Source organism: Oratosquilla oratoria, chromosome 25 (genome assembly GCF_046742065.1).
Source record: "Oratosquilla oratoria isolate Oo_2021 chromosome 25, ASM4674206v1, whole genome shotgun sequence".
NCBI lineage: Eukaryota > Metazoa > Arthropoda > Malacostraca > Stomatopoda > Squillidae > Oratosquilla > Oratosquilla oratoria.
Genome location: NC_134801.1, coordinates 48,122,958 through 48,143,443, shown reverse-complemented (window position 1 = coordinate 48,143,443; position 20,486 = coordinate 48,122,958). Strand labels below are relative to the sequence as shown.

The window sequence follows — 20,486 nt, the reverse complement described above, 5'->3', positions numbered from 1 at the left end:
AAAGGATAGAGTAGAACTAGGAGTGGAGGAAGAATGAGGATGGTTAAGGAGGGAGTCATAAAGTGTGCAAAGATGGTGTGTGGAACAAGGAGGGCGGGAGGAAATAGAAGGAAGGGTAATGAGTGGTGGGATGAGGAAGCAAAGAAAGGTGTAGAAGAGAAGTAGGCATTCATAGTTGGCTACAAATTAGGACGAGGGAATCGTATGAGAGGTACAAAGTAAAGAGAAGGGAAGTTAAGCATAAAATAAAGGAAGCAAAGAGGAGAGCAGATGTGAAATGGGGTAAGAGTATGACAGAAAATTTTGAAAGTAATAAAAAGATGTTTTGGAAGGAAATTAAAGGAGGAAGAGGATGCGAATCAAGTAGAGAAGAAAAGGTAAAAGATGCAGATGGAGAGATGATAATGGAAGAGAAGGCAGTGAGAGGAAGGTGGGCAGAGTAGTGGTTGTGTAGATCAGATTTTTGTGGTAAGACAGATATATTAGAAAGCTATAGAAAAAGATAAGGATGTTTTTTCGGCTTTTATGGATCTGGAAAAAGCTTACGACAAGGTAGACAGGAAGGCACTGTGGGAGGTACTGCAGATATATGGGATAGGAGGAAAGCTGTTAAGAGCAGTCAAGAGTTTTTACGAGAATAGTAGAGCTTGTGTTAGGATTAGAAATGGAGAGAGTGAATGGTTTGAGGTAAAGGTGGGACTTCGTCAGGGATGTGTTATGTCACCCTGGCTGTTCAATCTTTATATGGATGAAGTGGTGCGAGAGGTGAATGCAAGGGTAGTGGGTCAGGAGTTGGAGATGATTAAAGAAAATGGAGAAAAGTGGGAGGTGAGCCAGTTGTTGTTTGCTGACGACACTGCGCTTGTAGCAGGATCAGAAGATGGATTGAGGAAGTTAGTGACAGAGTTTGAGAAGGTGTGTGAAAGAAGGAAGCTGAAGATAAATGTGGGTAAAAGTAAGGTGATGAAATGTACAAGGGGAGAGAGTGACAGCAGGCTGGAAGTGAGCATTAAGGGTGAAAGACTGGAGGATTAAAAAGTGTAATGAGAAATAAACATCTGGGAGTGGATCCTAAGAGGAGGTTATATAAAGGAGTGATTGTGCCAACAGCACTGTATTGGGCAGAAACATGGAATATGAGAGAGGAAGAGATAAGGAGTTTGAATGTGTTTGAGATGAGGTGTCTGAGAAGTATGATAGAGGTTACTAGGCTAGATAGATTGAGAAATGAGGAGGTGACAAGGAGAAAAGGGGTGGAAAGGGAGTTGGGAGATAGGGTTGATGAAAGAGTATTAGGATGGTTTGGACACATGGAAAGAATGAGTGAAGAAAGATTAGTAAAAGAAGTGTGGAAGGCGGAGGTGGAAGGAGTGAATATGAGGGGGCGTCCCAGGATGAGATGGATGGATGGGATGAAAGGGGCATTACAAAAGAGAGGAATGTCTGTGGAGGAAGGACGGAAGGTGGACAGAAGATAGGGGTAAATGGAGAGGGGTTGTGCATAGATGATGCCGTGATGAATGAGGGGGAGTGGGTGGGGGATGGGGGGTGAGGAAGTATGTATGGGAAAAAATTGACGCAGCCCGAGAATATTTCTCCCCGTCTTCTCCTTCTCTGCGTTGGGGGGCGTACATGGGGGTCGCCGAATTTATGAAGCGGCCTTGCTGTGGATGTGCTGTGTCTTGCGACACTGCCTCTGACCCAAGGCAGAGGACAGGATGCAGGGATGACCCGTCATCCAGGAGGTGCCAAGATAAGAGGGAGGGAGGAGGGTGGTGGGGAGTGGAATATATAGGAAATGGAATGGGTGGGAGTGGTTTCTATGCCTTTTTCTTTTTACCTACCCCCCCGTGTAGGGGGAAAAAGCCTTTGGTATATGTATGTATGTATGTATTCAAGGCTAATAGATGTAATACAAGAAAGAGATGGATGGGCTGATTGTGCATTTTAGACCTGAAAAAAGTTTTTGATAAGGTGCCACATGAGAAATTGCTAAAGAAATTAGAAAATGAAGGAGGAATGCAGGGTAAACTGCTGAAGTGGATGGAAGACTTCTTGCACGAAAGAAAAATTAGAGTGGTGATAAGAGACAAACACTCTAATTGGGATGAAGTGACTAGTGGAGTTCCACAAGGAATAGTTCTGGCCCCAATAATGTTTGCTATATATATTAATTATATGAATAAAGGAATTGAAAGTTATATGAGCTTCTTTGCGGACGATGCAAAACTGCTGAAAAAAGTGAACACTAGAAGATTGTGAGTCGCTGCAGAGTGATCTCAATAAAGTATGGGAATGGAGTAGGAAGTGGGAGATGGAATTCAATATTAAGAAGTTTAGTATAATGGAACTTGGATGAAGTAAAAAAAAATAATAGTGGGATCATATAAATTGGGAGAGGAAGAAATAAAAAAGTAGAAAATGAGAAGGACCTAGGAGTCATTATTATGAATAATATGTCACCTGAGAAACATATAAACACAATTTTTGGAGAAACTTATAATTCAATAAGAACAATCAAAGTGGCATTTATACCTGGACGAAGAAATGGTGAAGAAAATACTACTCTCCTTAATAAGACCAAGATTGGAATATGCAGCGACGACGTGGTCACCAAGTACAAAAAAAATGTATAACAAAACTTGAAAGAATTCAAAGAGCAATTACAAAACTAGCACCAACACTCTCAGAACCATCATATAAGGACAGACTAGCAAAACTTGAGCTACAGACATTAGAGCAAAGAAGAGAGAGAGGAGACTTGATAAATACTTTTAGAATCATGAAAGGCATGGAAATTATTGATAGAGAGGATCTGATAAAATGGGATAGTAGAGATACAAGAGGACACGGAAAGAAAATCAGGAAAGACATTTATAGAAGAGACCTGAAAAGGATGAGCTTTCCAAACTTGAATACATTGGAATCATTATGATTAGATAAAGTATATACATGTTGTTCATTGATCCCCACTTTCTCCAAGCAAGCAACCAGATTAGCCCGACCCTTGGCATCAGTTGCTCGTTCCATCATTTCTAAAATTGCAACTGTTATAACTTTCAGCCTATGTGTGAAATAAGGAAAATCTCACTGGACATTTTCTGTGCTTGTTGAAAAATATCCTAGAAAGGTTCAGACAATGTACCAGTGGCCTTGCTTCACTTAGTTCTCCTAGTCAAAGAAATATTTCAATTAAAAAGGCAATGATACTAATTGCAATAATTCAGGTGAAACAGTTGCAGGACAGGCTCTGGTCTAGAAAATGGGATTGGCCTGTCCTCAGTTGAAATCGTCTTCAAGAGACCTTTTTTAAAAGTTGTTGGGGGTAATTTTCCTCTTCTTTTAGTATTGCCAGTGTTGTCGTTGTTTATGATTTCTTGTGTTTTGTTTTAGTTGTCATTATAGTTATTGTTATGCAAGGTGTCAAACTTTTGTGCATTTACCTGAATGTATTTACCTCATTGTAATATACAGGAAGAGAGATAAACTCACAGGGTCATACCTCTATTTATCGTTCTACCACACTTAGTTTTAAATTTGTTTATGATATAGGTAGTAAAATGTTTCACCACAAAAAATATGATGGAAATTGGCACCAAGAAAATCACCAACATGACATTAAAATCTTGTTTATTCTTAACACATACATGACCAACTCTTACAAGAGCTGAAGAGGAATGTTCACCGTTTTCTTCAACCATAAAGTGTCAATTAGTTCTTCCTAAATTATGTATCGACAAATCAAGTGGACAGTGTCATGGTGACTAGAACATTGGAACTTTGACGAAGAAAGTGCTAATTGCTTTGGTATTAGTAAGTTTGAGTAAGATGTTTTTTCATCACTGATAACCAGATCAGGTCTGAATGAGAAGTGCATGGTAAGTGGGATAAGTATGGGATCGAGAGAGTCGCGTGTGAGCATGAAGATGGGTGTAACTATGTAAAGTTCGATTATGTACATGAGGACTTCAGTAATTGGTGCTCAGAGTGACACCGAGGCACCTCTCGAGGGTGTCTTGACGCGCCACCTCAATGGTGAGGGTGGCCTGATCCTCACCAGGAGGAGCTCAGCCGTAGGCAGGTGTGGGTGGGGGATGGTAGGGAGCCGGGGCGGGATGGTAGGGCGCCGGGGCGGGATACCTAGCCTCACCCTCGTAGGTCACTTTGGCTACGTAGCCGCCGTAGTCATCGGCGTCGAAGGTGACTGTCTCAATTCGTCCGTCGGGAAGAGCGACGCGGTAGGAACCCGAAGTGACTTTACCGTCGCTAGTCTGCTCATGGGCGTAGTCGTTGCCGGAGTAGTCTTTGACGGCGTAGGCGAACTCGAAGGGCATTCCAGGCTGATTGTAGGTTGGGGGAGGAGGAGGATTGTATCCGTAGACTGGGGGCGAGTCGGGTTGTGGAGCGGCCCATGCCACAGCCACGGAGACGGAGAGAAGGATAATCTAAGGGAGTCAGAAAGGAACGACGAGATTAAATCATCTATGTTGGAAATATGAAATGCCAAAAATTAGCATTAAATAGCCTATGAAAGAGTGATATGACAACCCCTCACTTATATACGACATGAATTTCCTGCGCGGAGCCTGCCGTATAGCTAGAATTGATAAAGATGTATACAGAACCACATTAGATCATTGACGATTTGATGTATCCAAGCCACAGTCAGCCAGCAATGGCGATGATATAATGCCTCAAGACTTTGAAGGCGATCCCTCACCGAGGTCAAGACGGTGTCGAGACTAGACAATCGGTGATCGCTCAAGCGCTACTGACTATTCTATTCTATCTCTAAGAAATTTGGGAATAGAATTCCCACGGGGGTTTTTTGGCTAGCCCGTTTGGAGGTGTGATTCGATGTATGAGAGTGTGTGGCTTTGGCCACGCCTTGTGCTACTGACCTTCCACATGCTGCTGATGGATTGAAACACTCGGCGATGCGAACTGACGGTTGAGCGGAGAGGAGCTGCATTTATACATGGCGCCTGCACGAAAGTATCCTTTCATCAACAACAGCAGGTAACGTTAGCATGCGTTCGAGCCTGCGTTCTTGTGTGCGTGCATGTGTGTTCAAGTGCATGTGTGCGTATTTGTGTAGCTTTTGTTTTGTAATGTGTGTGTCTGGACGCGCGATTTGGAAGCCTGACCGCACCTCATGTTACCCAAAACAGATGGCGTTGAAAGGACCAACGAATTTTGTATCGAGAGTAAAACCTCTGCATGTCAATTCTAGTCATTAACCAGTATTCTACTACTTGTATTTGTGCATATCCCGTTCATTTAAGAACTCTTTAGACTGGAGAGAAAATGCGGTTACCATGATTATAGTGGTAGACGCACAACACACCGGCTATGAGCGACCCTCTGCGGGTTCCCAAAAAAGAGTAGGACAATGATTCATAAGATCACCATGAGGTTTGCTTTCACTATCACTGACATTGCTGCGACAATTACTACCGTCACCATCACTAATACCATCGCTACCATCACCACTATCGCTATCATTTACATCACAACCACGACCACCATCATCACTATCACCACTTCCACTACCGCCATCATCACCACCGTCGTCGTCGTCGTATCATCATTGATAGCATGACGTCGTTACCGAAGTTCTTCGTTTTGTTTTGGCTGAAAGGAAGAACCTATTTTTCCTTTCTCCATCCCTCCGCTTGTGTCGGGAGCAATGACAGTTACTTCCCTGGTTCATGTGGTGGGCCTGAAAGATGATGGACACACTTTTTCTAAAACCCGTCAACCCTCTCACTTCCATCATGAGGTGCTGTCCTGAGGGGCTTACATTCAGTTTTTGAACTGGGTCCTGGTTTTATCTCTGTCAACTTTAACTGTATTTCTTACACCATTTCATCCATGGAGAGCTGACAACAGGCGAATGCCCCCCCCCCACCTTCATTACGTGTCAACTCTCGAGATCAACCTTTCAACCCCTCTAACAGTGTTAGGCAACAAGACTCCGCCGCGAGAACATCGGCATTGGCATGGGCCGACTTTGTTTACAGCCTTCCTTTCGACCCTACATTTTTTTTTTATATATGTATATATAAACATTCTAATTTATCTTTTTTTTTTTCTGTCCTCCTGTGGTGGTGGCAAGATTGGTAATAGGAACAGAGGTAGAAAATTTGAGTTGAAGAAGTGATTTTTATGGATCATAATGTTGTAAACAGTGATGATTGTAACCAAAAAATGAATGACGAGATTATGAGGGAAAATGGTGACAACGAGTCTTGCTTATTAATTATTTTTCTTAATGAAAAACGTGACAAGTTTTGTTCGCTTTTTTCTATCTGTCGAGAAAACGAGTGACGTGACAGTCAAATGACTCGTGATAGTTTTAAGCCCGTGCATACGAATTGGCCAATGGGGGAAACAGAAAGCAACCATGCATTGTACGGTATGCACACACACAGCTTAGTTCAGAAGGGGATATGGTCCAAGCTGGAACAATGCATGAATTTAAATCTAAATATAATAATTGTGAGATAATGATGTACAAACACTGGCGTTGCTGCTCTGGCTAAACCAAGGGTGCTTGGACGGCGGCGCGCTCGCTTCCCTTGCAGGGGCTTCGCGCCCCCTTCCCCTGAGCTGGGAAATCATAGCCCAAGACACCAACAACAATGAAAACACTGCCAATAACAAAAGACAATGAAGATGACCCCAACAATTGTTAACAGAGGGTCTCTTGAAGAAGACTTCAACAGAGGACAGACCAATCCCATTTTATAGACCAGAGCCTGTCATGCATCTGTTTCACCTGAATTATTGCAATTGGCATCGTTGCCATTACAGACTGTTGCATTTTTAATTTGAATATTTCCTTGACTAGGAGAGCAAGGTGAAGCAAGCCCACTGATACACTGTCTAAACCTTTCTCGGATATTTGTCATCTGAGATACAGTACATAGAATGTCCAGTGGGATTTTCCATATTTCTTACATGTGACAAAAAGTGAACAAGTTGAGAAGTAACCCCCACCTTGAAACAACACAAACAGGCATTTGAATTGATGATGAACTAAACTAATTATTTTGCATGTAAAATCAAGTTCTAGGCATTTGAATATGTCTGAATGCAGTGACTTCCACTACAAAATATACAAACTTAATCCATCTCGAAGTTTGTACCGGTATATACTGACCCAACCATTTTACTTAATGTACTAGGAGAGTGCTTAACTTCATAGCAATCAAGAATCTAGGTCTGAAATTAGAAAACAGAAAAGTACTGTCAAACTAGAAACTCTGTTATTCCCTCTATAATTATATTCGATACTGAATGCCTGACTCACCTTTGACTCAATACATTTATGTATATAACATAAGGTCCATCCACCCTTCATTCATTTGCTGTCCCTCACATTTTAGCACCTTGTGGTTGAAGGTTTATTCTTGTTCTTGAACCACCACTCAGATCAAGGGTAATACATCAACACACAGCACCTTCACATTAGAATCTGACAAACAAACCTAGTGTACCACCACTGTTTCAATACATGGTGACCTCCCCCCACTCATCAATATGAGAAAATACAGAGTAGACAAGGAATCCCTCTGTGCCATGCCATTACACCAATCCCTTCTCTTTTCCCTTCCCTGCTTAACATTCCCTTTACACTCAATACCCCTTTAACCCTGTTCATTCACTCCATTCATAGTCTCTCCTCAAGTTTATTCCACTAACCTGTCTTTCACATTCATTTCTTCATTCACTCTTTCCATGTCCAAACCATTCCATATCTGTGGTCAACTTTATCTACCAAAGGATTACAAAGGATTACAAAGGTGGAGCATGCCGACAGGAGACCTTTTGGTTTATATCTAGGTCGGATGCGAGAAAAAAATCATAAAAATAGAAAATTAATAAATAAAAACTATAATAATGTAAATAACAAATAGAATACATAAATAAATGCAAAGGTATAGTTAGATAATAAACAAACAGGTTTCGTGCATTAAGCGACTTATATGGCACCAAAAGGATTTTTTTATGTTGTTCATTCATCCATTCATTCATAAATAAATAAAAGTAAATAAAGTATAAATAAAAATAACCAAAGTAGTTATGTTGGTGCTCAAAAAATAATAATGGCATTTTGGTGTTCTAAATTTTAAGTAAACAAAGAAACGAGTTAAGCGTGACAAAGAAATTAGTTAAGCGTGACAAAGAAACGAGTTAAGCATTCTTTTTCTCCTCTGCCTCACTTCATTTCTCACTGTCCATCGTCATAAACCCCCACCACATTTAACATTTCAAATACATGTAGGCTCTTATTTCCTGCCTCAATATTCAAAGTTTCTGCTCCATACAGCATCATGGGCACAATCACTCATTTGTACAGCTTCTCTTTCTGTTCATCCCCAGATAGCTATTTCTCATGACACTTTTCATTTCCCCCAGTCATTTACTGGCTTCTATTGTAGTTCACCTCTACCCCCACTCATCCATTTCCTGCTAAATGTAATCCCTAAATACTTCAAGATATCCACTTCCTCCACCCTCCTGTCCTTTAAACGTACCTCCAAATCACTGCCACCCTCACCTCTTGTACACCTCATCACCCTACTTTTGTACACATTTACTTCCAGCTTTTTTGTCTCACCATCCCAAATTCCATCACTAAATGTTTCAGTCTTTCTTCCACCTCAGCTACAAGTGTGTTGTCATCACAAATAACCAACTCATTTCCCATTCAGTGACAATTCTGGGGGGGGGCCTGGGAGGGCCATGCCCACCCCCCCCAGTTTTTTTGCATATCATATTTCTAAATTATATATATATATATACACCTTGGTAAATACTACTGTGGTACTAACTGCATCATGGCGTCACTCGCAGTGGCGATTCTAGGGGAGGGGCCTGGGAGGGCCATGGGCCCCCCAGTTTTCAGCTGGCCCTCCCACTTCCCTAGTCCTAGAATCGCCAGTTCCCATTTCCTTGTATTCTCATTTTTCAGCTTCAAATTTCTGCCCAGCAACCTCACAATCACCTTTCACACCACCCCATCCATATATATAAAGCAACCCTAATACACCCACACATTTACCTTTAACCACTCACTCCCTCCATTCCTCACCCTCACATAAAAAACTTTTGACTGCCTTTAACAGATTTCCTACATCCCATAATATTGGATGTAGGAAGTCCAACACTTCCATTATACCTTTGTTAACCGTCATATACCTTCTCCAAACCCATAAAAACCTGAAAGACCTTACCTTTACACAAAAACTTCACACATCTGCTTCATTACAAAAACTTGATCTTCATTCCCTCTACCTCACCTAAACCCACACTGCTCCTCCCCAATTATTTTTTACTCCCGTTCTAATTGAGTCCAAGGGTGCCAGTATTACAATTAGACAGTTCTAATCCTACTGCTCTTACTGATTGAATACAACATCCAAATTGTGTAAAGATCGTTTTAAAATCATGTGCTGTCTTTTGTATTCTTTCATCCTTGACAAAAAAATCAATCACTGCATCTGTACCACTGGATGCATTGTAAATCTTTAGAAGAAAGAAATGTATGGGAATTATGATAATTTTACCATTTAACTATTCTAACAGTAGTAATCATTTCTCTTGAGAATGAAAAACAAGTTTAATATCTTATAATTTATCAGCATATTAAATACAATATAAAACCGTTTCTAAACTTAAAAAAAAAAAAAAAATCTGCACTCTATACTCTATAATCATATACTCCATCTCTTTAACTTGACTTTCACTTAGGCAGTGTTATTCTTTGTTTTAATCTTCATTAGGTGGGAGAGTAATCCTCGTGAAGCAAAATTTCTTAACATCAGCAGGTTCCAGGAAGCAGAGGTAATTGACCACCAAATGACCAGGTAAATAGATTATTTTTTGTATTCCCTGCTGCCAGCTAATTAGACCAAGGGCATTGTTCACTAAATTCCATGCTCTGTAAGGGGAACTATCCTAGCCTCCTGACAGGGGGAGTTCACGGGGTTAAACAAATCAATCATCTAATACAATGATTTCACTTTTGAGAATTAGAGACAATGAGTATAATATTCATTCTTCTATTTGTGTCAAAAATCTCATCTACATCTATTTCCACCATTGCTGTTCCCCCATATGATGGACTGCATAGTTTTGTGCAAGCAAAATTTTAGGAGCTTCAGTGACATCCCAGTGGACCAGTGTCTTGCATCATTCTTTTTATTACTGACTAATCTCCACTTTATAAAGAATGCTCATCACTTTTAACTTATACTATTCCTCCTTTCTAATGCTTGTTGGTTTTAAATTGGGTTGGTGGAATGATATTTTTCTAACCAATGTTGTTTTGGTGAGGTAGGAATGTGCATTCCGATTCTTTCAAGGATAAGTTTTTCCATCATTTTGGAAGAGAAATGATACACAGGTCTGTAGAATACTGGGTTCTCTGGCTGCTTGGTTTTAGGATGAGGATTATATGTGCTCTTTATTCAATTGTTATGCCATTATGCAACTATGATTGGTTGATGATCTCTAAGGGCTTTTATTACTACTGGGCCAAGATATTTCAGATGGTAGTTTGATCTTAGTCTTGACTTCTCATAGGAATGAAGAAGTCAGACTGCTTCTGACCCATGGCAGTGGGCGGGATACAGGGATGACCCATTATCCTTGGGGAACTAAGATGAAAGGGAGGAAAGGGTGGTGGATGGGAGTGGAAAGGGTGGGAGTGAAATGGATGGGAGTAGTTACTTTCTTTCTGGCTTGGCTACCTCCCTTGTAAGGGGAAAAAAGCCCTTGGTATATAGATAGTTTTATATTTTGTCTGATCCTTCAACAAGTAAGTTTTTCAGTTTCTTGATGGCATTTTCAGTATCTGCTGCAGAAGAATGAGGTAGCTTCTCTGTCTAACTTTAATCTTGGGTATCTTTTCAGCTATTTTCCTGTTTTCTGATGTCATGGGTTTGAAGCCTGTATTGATGACATACTTATTAATGATATTGTACTGTTGTTTTGGTGATGCCATCTTGTTCTGTACTGCTCCAACTGCTTTATGTGTGATGGAGAATTCATTTTTGTGTTCTTTGTTTCTATTTTATTTCATTTGTTTTACTGTGCTCCATTCCGTTTCCTTTAATCTTTCATCTCTGGATCTAGTACACCACTATCAGTTTTCACTTTCTTGTTTGTCTATTTGCAATGTCTTTATTTAGTTGCTGTAGTTGTTCTTTTTCTTGTGTTGATAGTTGTTTCTTCTCTTTTATTTTCTCTTTATGCAGTCTTATGGATGAAATTTAAGTTGCATTTTTAATGTAGTTTGTAGTGATATGTTTCTAACTTGGTTTATAAATGGTGCTTGTGAGCCTTTCTGTGGCTTTATCTATGGATGTTATTTTGGAAATGTTGCTATGTTCTAGTTTATGTTTTTGTGGCTGAGTTTTTCTTACAAATTCTATGGTTGTCTTTATTTGAAAATTGTCAGAAAGTAGATTATGAATGGTTTTCCTTATTTGAGGCTGAAGTGAAGATGAGCACATTGAAATGTTTAGAGAAGTCACTTCTTTGCTGTGTTGGGGGTTATTTCATAGCGAGTTCACTAAAGATTAGTATGTTTAGGTTGGGGAGTTGGTCTAGGATTTTGTTTCTACTTTGGTCTGCTGATTGTACATACATACATACATACATATACCAAGGCTTTTTCCCCCTTCCAAGGGAGGTAGCCAAAAAGGGAAAGGCATAAAAACACTCCCACCCATTTCATCCCTAGGTACACTCCACACCCCTCCCACCCTCCCTCTCATCTGAGCACCTCCTGGATGACGGGTCATCCCTGCACCCTGCCCACCGCCCTGGGTCAGAAGCAGTGTCGCAAGACACAGTACATCCACAGCAAGGCCGCTTCATTTAATCGGCGACCCCCCCTCTCTGCTGATTGTGGCATGTGCATTCAGGTTTCTGCCCAATATGTTCAAAGTCAATAAGCAGTTGGTGCTGGGGGGGGTGTATCTTTGAGATGTTGGTGTAGTAGGTGGTACATAGATTTCTATAATACATGTTGTTTTCTTTATTTGTATTTGAACAGTGATCAAATAATGATAACAAAAAAGTCAAGAGAAAAGCCAGCTACAGTATGGTGGAGACTCTAAGATAGTTCATTCAGGTCAATTCCTTACCTGAAGTTCTATTTATCTACTTATATACCAAGGGCTTTTCCCCCTTATAAGGGAGGTAGCCAAGTCAAAAGTCATGCACCCACTCCCATCCACCACCCTTTCCTCCCTCTCATCTTAGCTCCTAATGAAAGCCCACTGCCCTGAGTCAGAAACTATGCAGCAAGACATCACATCCACAGCAAGGCCACTTCACTTAACCAGCAACCCCACCTCTCCCTCCTTTCATGTGAAATAGAGATGGGGAGAAATCCCTTCGGGCTGCGTCAATATATCATTCACACATAACCAATCCCTACTCTGCCTTCCTTGCATCACAGCCATTCTCCACTCACCCCTATCTCCTGCCTTTTCCCTTCCTTACTCAACAGACATTCCCCTCTTACTGGCCCCTTTCACCCTATTCATTCATCTCATCCTCAGTTGTTTACTCAAGTCCACTTCATCCACCTCTGCCTTCCACTCCTAATCTTTCTTCACTCATTCTTTCCATGTGTGCAACCCATCCCAATACTCTTTCATCAGCCCTATCTGCCATCTCCTTTTCCACACCTGTTCTCCTCCTTACCTCCTCATTTCTTACTCTATCCAACTTTGTAATCTCTACCATACTTCTCAGACATTTCATCTCAAACACATTTAAGATTATCCTCTCTACCTCTCTCAAACTCCAACTCTCCACCCCATACCGTGCTGACAATCTTTAATCCCTCAAGGCATTCACTTGCTTCTCTTTCTAACTTTCCTAAAGTTACTGTATATAATTGTATAGACCTATGGCTCTTTCTCCCTTGTAAGAGACTGCCTAAAATAAATAAAACAATCTAATGTAAAAAGTGAACATAAGCAGCCTTGAGGATCCACTACAGGACTGCTGGCCTATCCCCTGGGGAACAATGTACCTTATCATGGTGGTTCAATCTAACTTGGTAAGAATGAGTGGATGGATAGTGTGAAGTCTATGTGAAATGTCAGGTATGTTGAAATGGTTATGATTGTAGAGTCTGAAACCAGTGTAACCAGCTTGATGATAGTGATCAGGTGCCAACAGTGGTATACTGTACTACACCTTTGACATCTAGCTTGAAGAGAAGGCTTGGGAAGCCATGAAAGTGTGACTTAAAAACTGCATAGTACTTCCTAGGGATCAAACCCAGGCTTCCCATGTTTGAGGCAGAAACATTACCCACTAATCCACAAAGGCTTCATTCATCCAATGTGCTAAAAGTTATATGCAATAACAATGTCTTTAACAATCATACAGCTGAAGCAACACCATTACATTCAAAATTCTTGATTAACATTACAAAGCAGTCATCTTTCTCCACCATTAACATGCTGGAGGTTGACTGTGTTGTTAGCAAGTTCATTTTGAACCACATGGTTCTCTTCCTCCACACTCAGATTAACCGTTTTCTTACATTTCACCTTTTTATCCTGATCACTGCTGTCTTTGTTAATCTGACTATCTTGGCCATTCTCCTTCTTTTTCCTTTTTTCAGCCTTGTCCCTTTCCATCTTTTCTTTCCCAATGGCATGCTGATACCTACGTGCTCCATCTGCTGGAACAAAACCATAAGTTTTGTCCACAACCCTACAAGCATGTAAGCACACAAGAGCAGCACATTGTTCAGCATATCTGCGGCTCTTCTCCCTAAGTAAAGAGAAAAAATAAAAATACTTAAATCATGGATATATAGATTTATAATCAATTCATTTTACCTCTAAAAACTGTTTTCTCTATACAGCATACCATTTCTGTACAACAGCTGTAAAACTGAATATTAATCCTTTTGCTGCATTTTGTGACTGTTATATATTTTGGCTAACAACGAGAGGTTTCAATCAACTGAAAGAAACCCATTTCCACAGTAAAAGGGTTAAACATATCTCAAGCCTATCTTGATTAATCCTTTTGGTAAATTTTACAGCTTGAGCATTTCTTCTAGCTGCTGCAAGGCAATTCTTCTCAACATAAGGAAAGGAAACTTCCTTCCACAGAAAGAGGTTAATGCTGTAATTGGAAATGATTCTCTTTGAAATGTGTCTTGAAATTGATCTGGATGTCTTCCATGATCCTACTAAAGATTAAAAAGGACTGATGTGGGTTTTAACTCAAGGTGATCTTTATCTTCAATGTAACAAATATTATGGACTTATTTACGAATTGGACCATGCAGTTAGACTAAAAGAAACACTAGCTACTTAACTACATTTTAACTTAATGAAAAAGGAAAAAGAAAAAATATGAAAGATGTATACTGGCCCAGTATAATGTTTACTGCCTCAAATTTCACCAACTGAAAAATTACAGTTCTATTGTAGTTAGCAGTGGACCTTGGAGCCTCTTATAGATTTCTGGAAACACACATTGGACTGTTGTCTTAGTGTAGTTCTGTTTCTATTTCAATAGCCAACAGGAGGAGGAAAAGGAGGAGGAAAAGGAGGAGGAAAAGGAGGAGGAGGAGGAGGAGGAGGAGAAGGAAGAGGAGGAGGAGGGAAGTAGTAACTAGTCAGTTCTCAAAAGTCAAAAAGCTGGGAAAGATATTGAGTGTTCTATCTTTCTCTCCAATAACTATCATACAGATACCTATTGTTGTTGCAGTGCCTCAGTATATACCAAGAAAATTAGTTTGGCCACTGAATAATATGAAATAAATTTCATAGCTAATAATAAATTCTAGCCCATTACAGATGAATATGGTAACTTTATTGACTGTACCAAACATCATTAAAGGTGTTTAAATTCTAAAGTAAAATACCACTCTTGCCTATGATGGATGGCAGAGAAAAATCATCTCCCGACCACCTCTCTTCAAAACCCATCAACTCCTTCACTTCCACCTGGAAGTGCAACCTTGAGGGGCTGATACTGTCTCCAGACAGGGCACAGGATATCTTTCAACTTCACCTATATTTCCTCTATCTTTTCACATATGGATAGCTGATCACTGGTGATGCTCCCCTCTCCCTATTGTTATAAGGACACAAAAACTGTTCCACACTAATATAATACAAACAACAGTCCAATTTTTTTTCCTAGATGTCTGCGGGAAGGCCACAAAGGACTGTTGACAGCCACTGTGGGGCTATGAGCTAAGTCAGTAAAATTCTAGGCAACAATTATCATTATAATTATCATTACTCCTCCCTACACATATTCTAGAATTATAAATGTCCATGATCATAAAGCAGCTTCCTTTTGAGGGCTTTTCTAATTTGGCATTTTATTTGAAATTTTTTAATAACATTCAAATACTTACAACAGTGTTGAACGGTACTTTATTCCCCCCACATCAACTGTTGCTGTGAAGAACTTCTCCCTCATTTCAAAAGTAAACTTTGGTCCACTCAGGTCATTCTTAAACACATACGTCTGAAAGGAAATCCCTCTTTCATATAATATATTTGATGATTTGGCATAATGTCACAAAATTCCCCCTATCAGGAGGATAGGACAGTGCTCCTTACAGAGGACTTTGTAGCATGGAACTTAATGAACCATGCCCTTGGTCCAACTTGTTGGCAACAGGATTTGAACTGCCATCACCTTGACTTCCGCCACAAGTAACAAAGCTCTAACCCGCTTGGCCAGCCAGCTTATTTACTATTTTCTACTTCACTGTCTACAAAGGACTTATACTGCATTAATGTCACAAAGCCAAAGTATTGATTAAATAACAAGACATCAAATACAAAAATAAATTTGACATGACAATTTTTTTTTAACAATTTATTCAAGCAGGGGAAAAATCTCCAGATATATAGATAGATAACACTTACATTCAAAATCATTTTTGGAACATCTGCATTGCAAAAGTTTCCTCGTATAAATTGTAGTGGCATTTCAACAATTTCTTGTCCATCTTGATTATGCCTTAAAATGTTCACTTCCTCTATGGTTGTTGGCATTACAATTGAACCACTTTCCTCTTCTTTAGCCTGAGAAACTTTATATTGATGTGTTCTTATTACCCTGAAGTGCTCACTCAAATCCCAAATTTTACTGTAAGAAAATTTAAAACCAGCATATAAGACAAGAAAAATTCCCAGAGAAACAATTGCACTCAACTAACAAATATTACATTATCTATATAATGAGACATTCCTTACCATAGCTCTTCTAAGGTTTGTGTTTCTAAGAAAGCTTTGCCCTTAGGAGTTTCTTGCAGATCTCGAAGCATATTTTGTACTGTATATTTTGTGTAGGTGAAAGCATTGTCGTAATCTATACAGTACTTCAAATAAGACTGAATCTGAAGACAAAATCCCCATAATAATTCACACCTTTCTCATATATCCAATAAGAACACATTATTTTATCAAGGAATAAGTACATTCATGTTTTCTGTCCCTGGCTAGAAGAGAGTCAAAGCCAAGCCATGATTAATGGCCAGATAATTCAACATTACCCTCTACAAAAGCATGAAGCTCTCAGCAAATTGTTACCTAGTTTCCCTGGCTACAAACATGTGGCCATTTTGAGGCCAGCAGGTCTTCTGACTATTTATTTGATCTATTCAGGAAGAAATAGTGGATCACTGCCTGTGCTGTATTTATCAAATTGTAACAGGCAGTTGGAGTGAGTGGACAAGTGACCCAGCTAAGGAAACAATCTGGTTTTATTATTCATGAAGGTTTGGAAGAAGGGAAATGTGAGATTCCATTAAATGATAAGTTGGATATAAATGATAAGTTGGATATTCTATTAATGTACTGACTATAAAATGATTCTATCTGTCTATATGCCAAGGGCATCTTCCCCTTTATAAGGGAAGTATCCAATAGAATAATGGAAAAGAGAAAATCACGATATGGAAGGTAAGTGAAACTATAATCTGAAATGTAATTCACAATTATGGCAACCAAAGTTCACGACAGTAGTAAATTTGATACTGACAATGAGCAGGAACAAGATGGAGATTATACAAGAATCATAAATGAGTTAATTTACTTTTACAAAAGATGAGAATAGTTATTATGAATGACATACTAAAAAAGGATTGTAGTTTACCAGCACCCCTATTTTTGTATACAGTCTTGAGCTGCCATTGAACCCATATCAAAGAAAGGAGTAGAAGACATGGTAAGGGCAATGGAGGAAATGAAAGCACTTAATAAACAGGTAAATGACGATTAGAACAGAAGCATAGGAAAGTAGAGTGAGATGAAAACTTTCAAGAGCTGAAAGGGCTGAAGGGTGATTATAAAAAAAAAAAGAAGAAGAAAAGAAAAGAGTTAACCTGGAGGACAATATGACATAAAACAATGAGAAGACCAGGGGAACAATGGATATATATATATATATATATATATATATATATATATATGTGTGTGTGTGTATATGTATACAGGTACACTTCACCTTAAATTGTTAATTGGTTCCAGGAGACACAACGTAAGTTCAATTTGCTTATATGTAGGCTAGGTAGGCCTGGTGTAGCCTAGGCTAAACTGCTAATAGCCATTCCCCAGTACTGTATTTTACTTATGAATGCATTTTCGATAAGATAAAGTTAATAAAAACCTATTTTAAGTTTCCAAACAGAACATGTATTTATCATTTTGTAATTAAGTAAAAAAAGAAGTACCTGTACTTTAACTTTACCAATGCGTACAATTTGGTGATGTTTACATCACTAAAATTTATTTCGCAGTGCTGTACTTTATGAATGCATTGTCAATAACATACGGTAAAACAAAACAAAAAACAAATAAATAAAAACTATTTTAAGCTTACAAACAATCATTTTGTAATAAGTGAAAAATAAAATAAAGTATTTTTAATTTACCAATGCAGTACATACAATATGTTGATGTTTACATTGTAGATGTTTTATCATCGCCCTTTTTTCCTCCAGCAAAATAGCATGACGCTTAGCAATTTCACTAGGATTTTCCTTAGGAGGCATGGGTGCAAATATTACAGATACAGGTGAATGTTAATGAGAAAATCTACAAAACTTCAGCAAACAGATCATAATCCAAAACAACTGCAGGATTCGAGATGCTGCCTAATGGTAGATAGAGTACTGGAACTACTGTTGCCCCGATAAATAAGAAAATCAGCTGATTTCATGTTCTAGTGAACTAAGCCATACTACTTTATGGTATGTATTTTAGCAGTTACTGAATCTTAATATTATTTTACATGCTTTTATTCTTATTTATTGTAACATAAATTTATGTGCTTCAAATGGTTTTCGATGTTTATGCGATTCCATTATTATTGGCTGACCAATGTAAAGTCAAGTAAAACGACAACTTAAATTTTATTTTTTTATATATCGTTTTTGAAAACCGACGTATCTTCAAAAATGATGTAAGTTGAAACAACGTAACCCGAGGTGTGCCTGTATATATATATATATATATATATCTAAGTGAAGTGAATAAACATAAGCACTTTTTTCGCATCATGCTCAATAAACTTCTAAAGACAATGTTTCCACCCATGTACGCCTTCTCTGAAGAACTGCAGTTCTCTTTTCAAACTATGTATTTACAGCATCTTTTTAGTTTCATCCATGTTTTCAAATTGGGCTCCTTTTAGCAACTCTTTAAGTCTTGGGAAGAGGAAGACGTCTGATGAGGCAAGATCTGTACTGTGAAGTGGGTGAAGAAATACTTCCCATTGGAACTCTCGAATCACACCCTTCTCAGCTCTTACAAAATGTGCTGGTGCTTTGTGAAAAAGGAGTCTGCCATGCTGCTTTCCTTGCTGTTTTTTTTACCAATGCTGCCCTCAGTTTCCTTAAAATACCTAAATAGTAAGGTCTATCAGCATTTTTTTTTTTTTTTTTTTGAGGCAGTCCTCAAGCATCCCTCCTGAATTCCCAGAATACGGTAGCCATTACTTTCTGAACTGACCCTCCAAGATTTTAACTTGACTGGTTCAGATGATCCATGACTTATTGTTTGGGTTGCAGTTTACTTTCAGGATAATACTGACAGATCCAGGTTTCATAGACCATAATAAATCAACTTACAATAAACAGCTCTTCATCAGCCTCATTTTTGCTCAGAATCACCAGTGAAAGATAAATTTGAATAATCGAGTGGTTTGGGCGCAATGCTTTTGGGACCCATTGTGCAGAAAGCTTGCAGCGTCCTAGATCTTCATGAAAAACTTTATTTTCCTGAGCCATACCTCCAGGGCCAAAGCTATTTGATTATCTGTTATTCTTTTGTGTTCTTCAACAAGATTTCTAACAGCATCAATCATTTCATCATTTTTCGACATTCTTGGTCTACCATCCCAGGATCATCTTCCAGGTCTTCTCTGCCTTTCTAGAATCACTGAATCTACTTATAAATGGCTGTTTTCTTTGGATTTTCATGGCCATGATCTTAATGCAAAGCCTCAATAACCTGCATTCCCTTCCATTTGAGTTTTATTAAGAATGTTCACTCTCATCTTAAAATGGCTAATTTCCATGATTCCTGAAAACTAATTTTTTTTTACGAGAATCCTCACTCTGTACCAATCATTGCATAACTGATGGCAAGTAGCTGACTGTGAGCCAATGGCTTGGTGATGCATACTAACATGCTTTTTCTTGTCCTCACCTACCCATATACCAAGAGCTTTTCCCCCTTATAAGGGAGGTAGCCAAGTCTCCCACCCACTGCCCTGGATCAGAAGCAATGCAGCAAGACATAGTACATCCATAGCAAGACTGCTTCACTTAAACTGAACACTGCACCCTTTCTTCGTCCCCTTATACAGAAAATAGAGATGAGGAGAAATCCCTCTAGGCTGCATCAAAATATCATCCACACACAACCCCCATGCCATTAACCTTTCCTTGCATCAAAGTATCTATACAAAGTCATTCTCCACTCACCCCTATCTCCTGCTTTCTCCCTTCCATGCTTAACAGACATTCCCCTCCTACTCAAAGCCCCTTTCACCCCATCCATCCACCTCATCCTTAGTCATCCCCTCAAGTTCACTCCATCCCAATATTCTTTCATCACCCCTATCTGCCATCTCCTTTTCCACCCCCACTCTACTCTTTACCTCCTTGTTTCTTACTCTATCCAACCTTGTAACCCCTTCCATACTTCTCAGACACTTCATCTCAAAAACATTTAAACTTCTCTCTACCTCTCTTAAATTCCAAGTCTCTGTCCCATACAATGTCAATGACCCAATCACCTTTTCATACAATCTCCTCTGCCTATTTCTCATGACACATTTTCATCCCACAAGGTATTCACTTGATTTCTTAATCTACAATTTACCTCCACAACCACTCCTCCCTTTCCAGCCACATGCAACTGCAAGTACTTAAAACTATCCACTTCTTCCAGCCTCTCTCCTTT

The 20,486-nt window shown here is 39.2% G+C and overlaps 2 protein-coding genes across 4 annotated transcripts in view; both read right to left on the bottom strand.

Moving 5' to 3' along the window:
* Positions 1–3,631: 3,631 nt before the first annotated feature.
* The window catches only part of LOC143038932 (cuticle protein 7-like), a 17,237-nt gene continuing 382 nt past the window's right edge, over positions 3,632–20,486 (bottom strand). The window contains exon 2 of the mRNA XM_076208711.1: positions 3,632–4,445. Coding sequence (XP_076064826.1) covers positions 4,068–4,334 — 267 coding nt within the window. The 5' untranslated portion in view covers positions 4,335–4,445 and the 3' untranslated portion in view covers positions 3,632–4,067. The remainder of the gene's footprint in view (positions 4,446–20,486) is intronic.
* The window catches only part of Dus2 (Dihydrouridine synthase 2), a 25,039-nt gene continuing 16,396 nt past the window's right edge, over positions 11,844–20,486 (bottom strand). For all 3 annotated transcript variants that reach the window (XM_076208709.1, XM_076208708.1, XM_076208710.1), the window contains exons 7-10: positions 16,272–16,414; positions 15,942–16,164; positions 15,422–15,534; positions 11,844–13,812 (exon numbers count right to left, since the gene is read on the bottom strand). In XM_076208709.1, the coding sequence (XP_076064824.1) occupies positions 13,473–13,812; positions 15,422–15,534; positions 15,942–16,164; positions 16,272–16,414 (819 nt within the window). In that variant the 3' untranslated portion in view covers positions 11,844–13,472. The remainder of the gene's footprint in view (positions 13,813–15,421; positions 15,535–15,941; positions 16,165–16,271; positions 16,415–20,486) is intronic.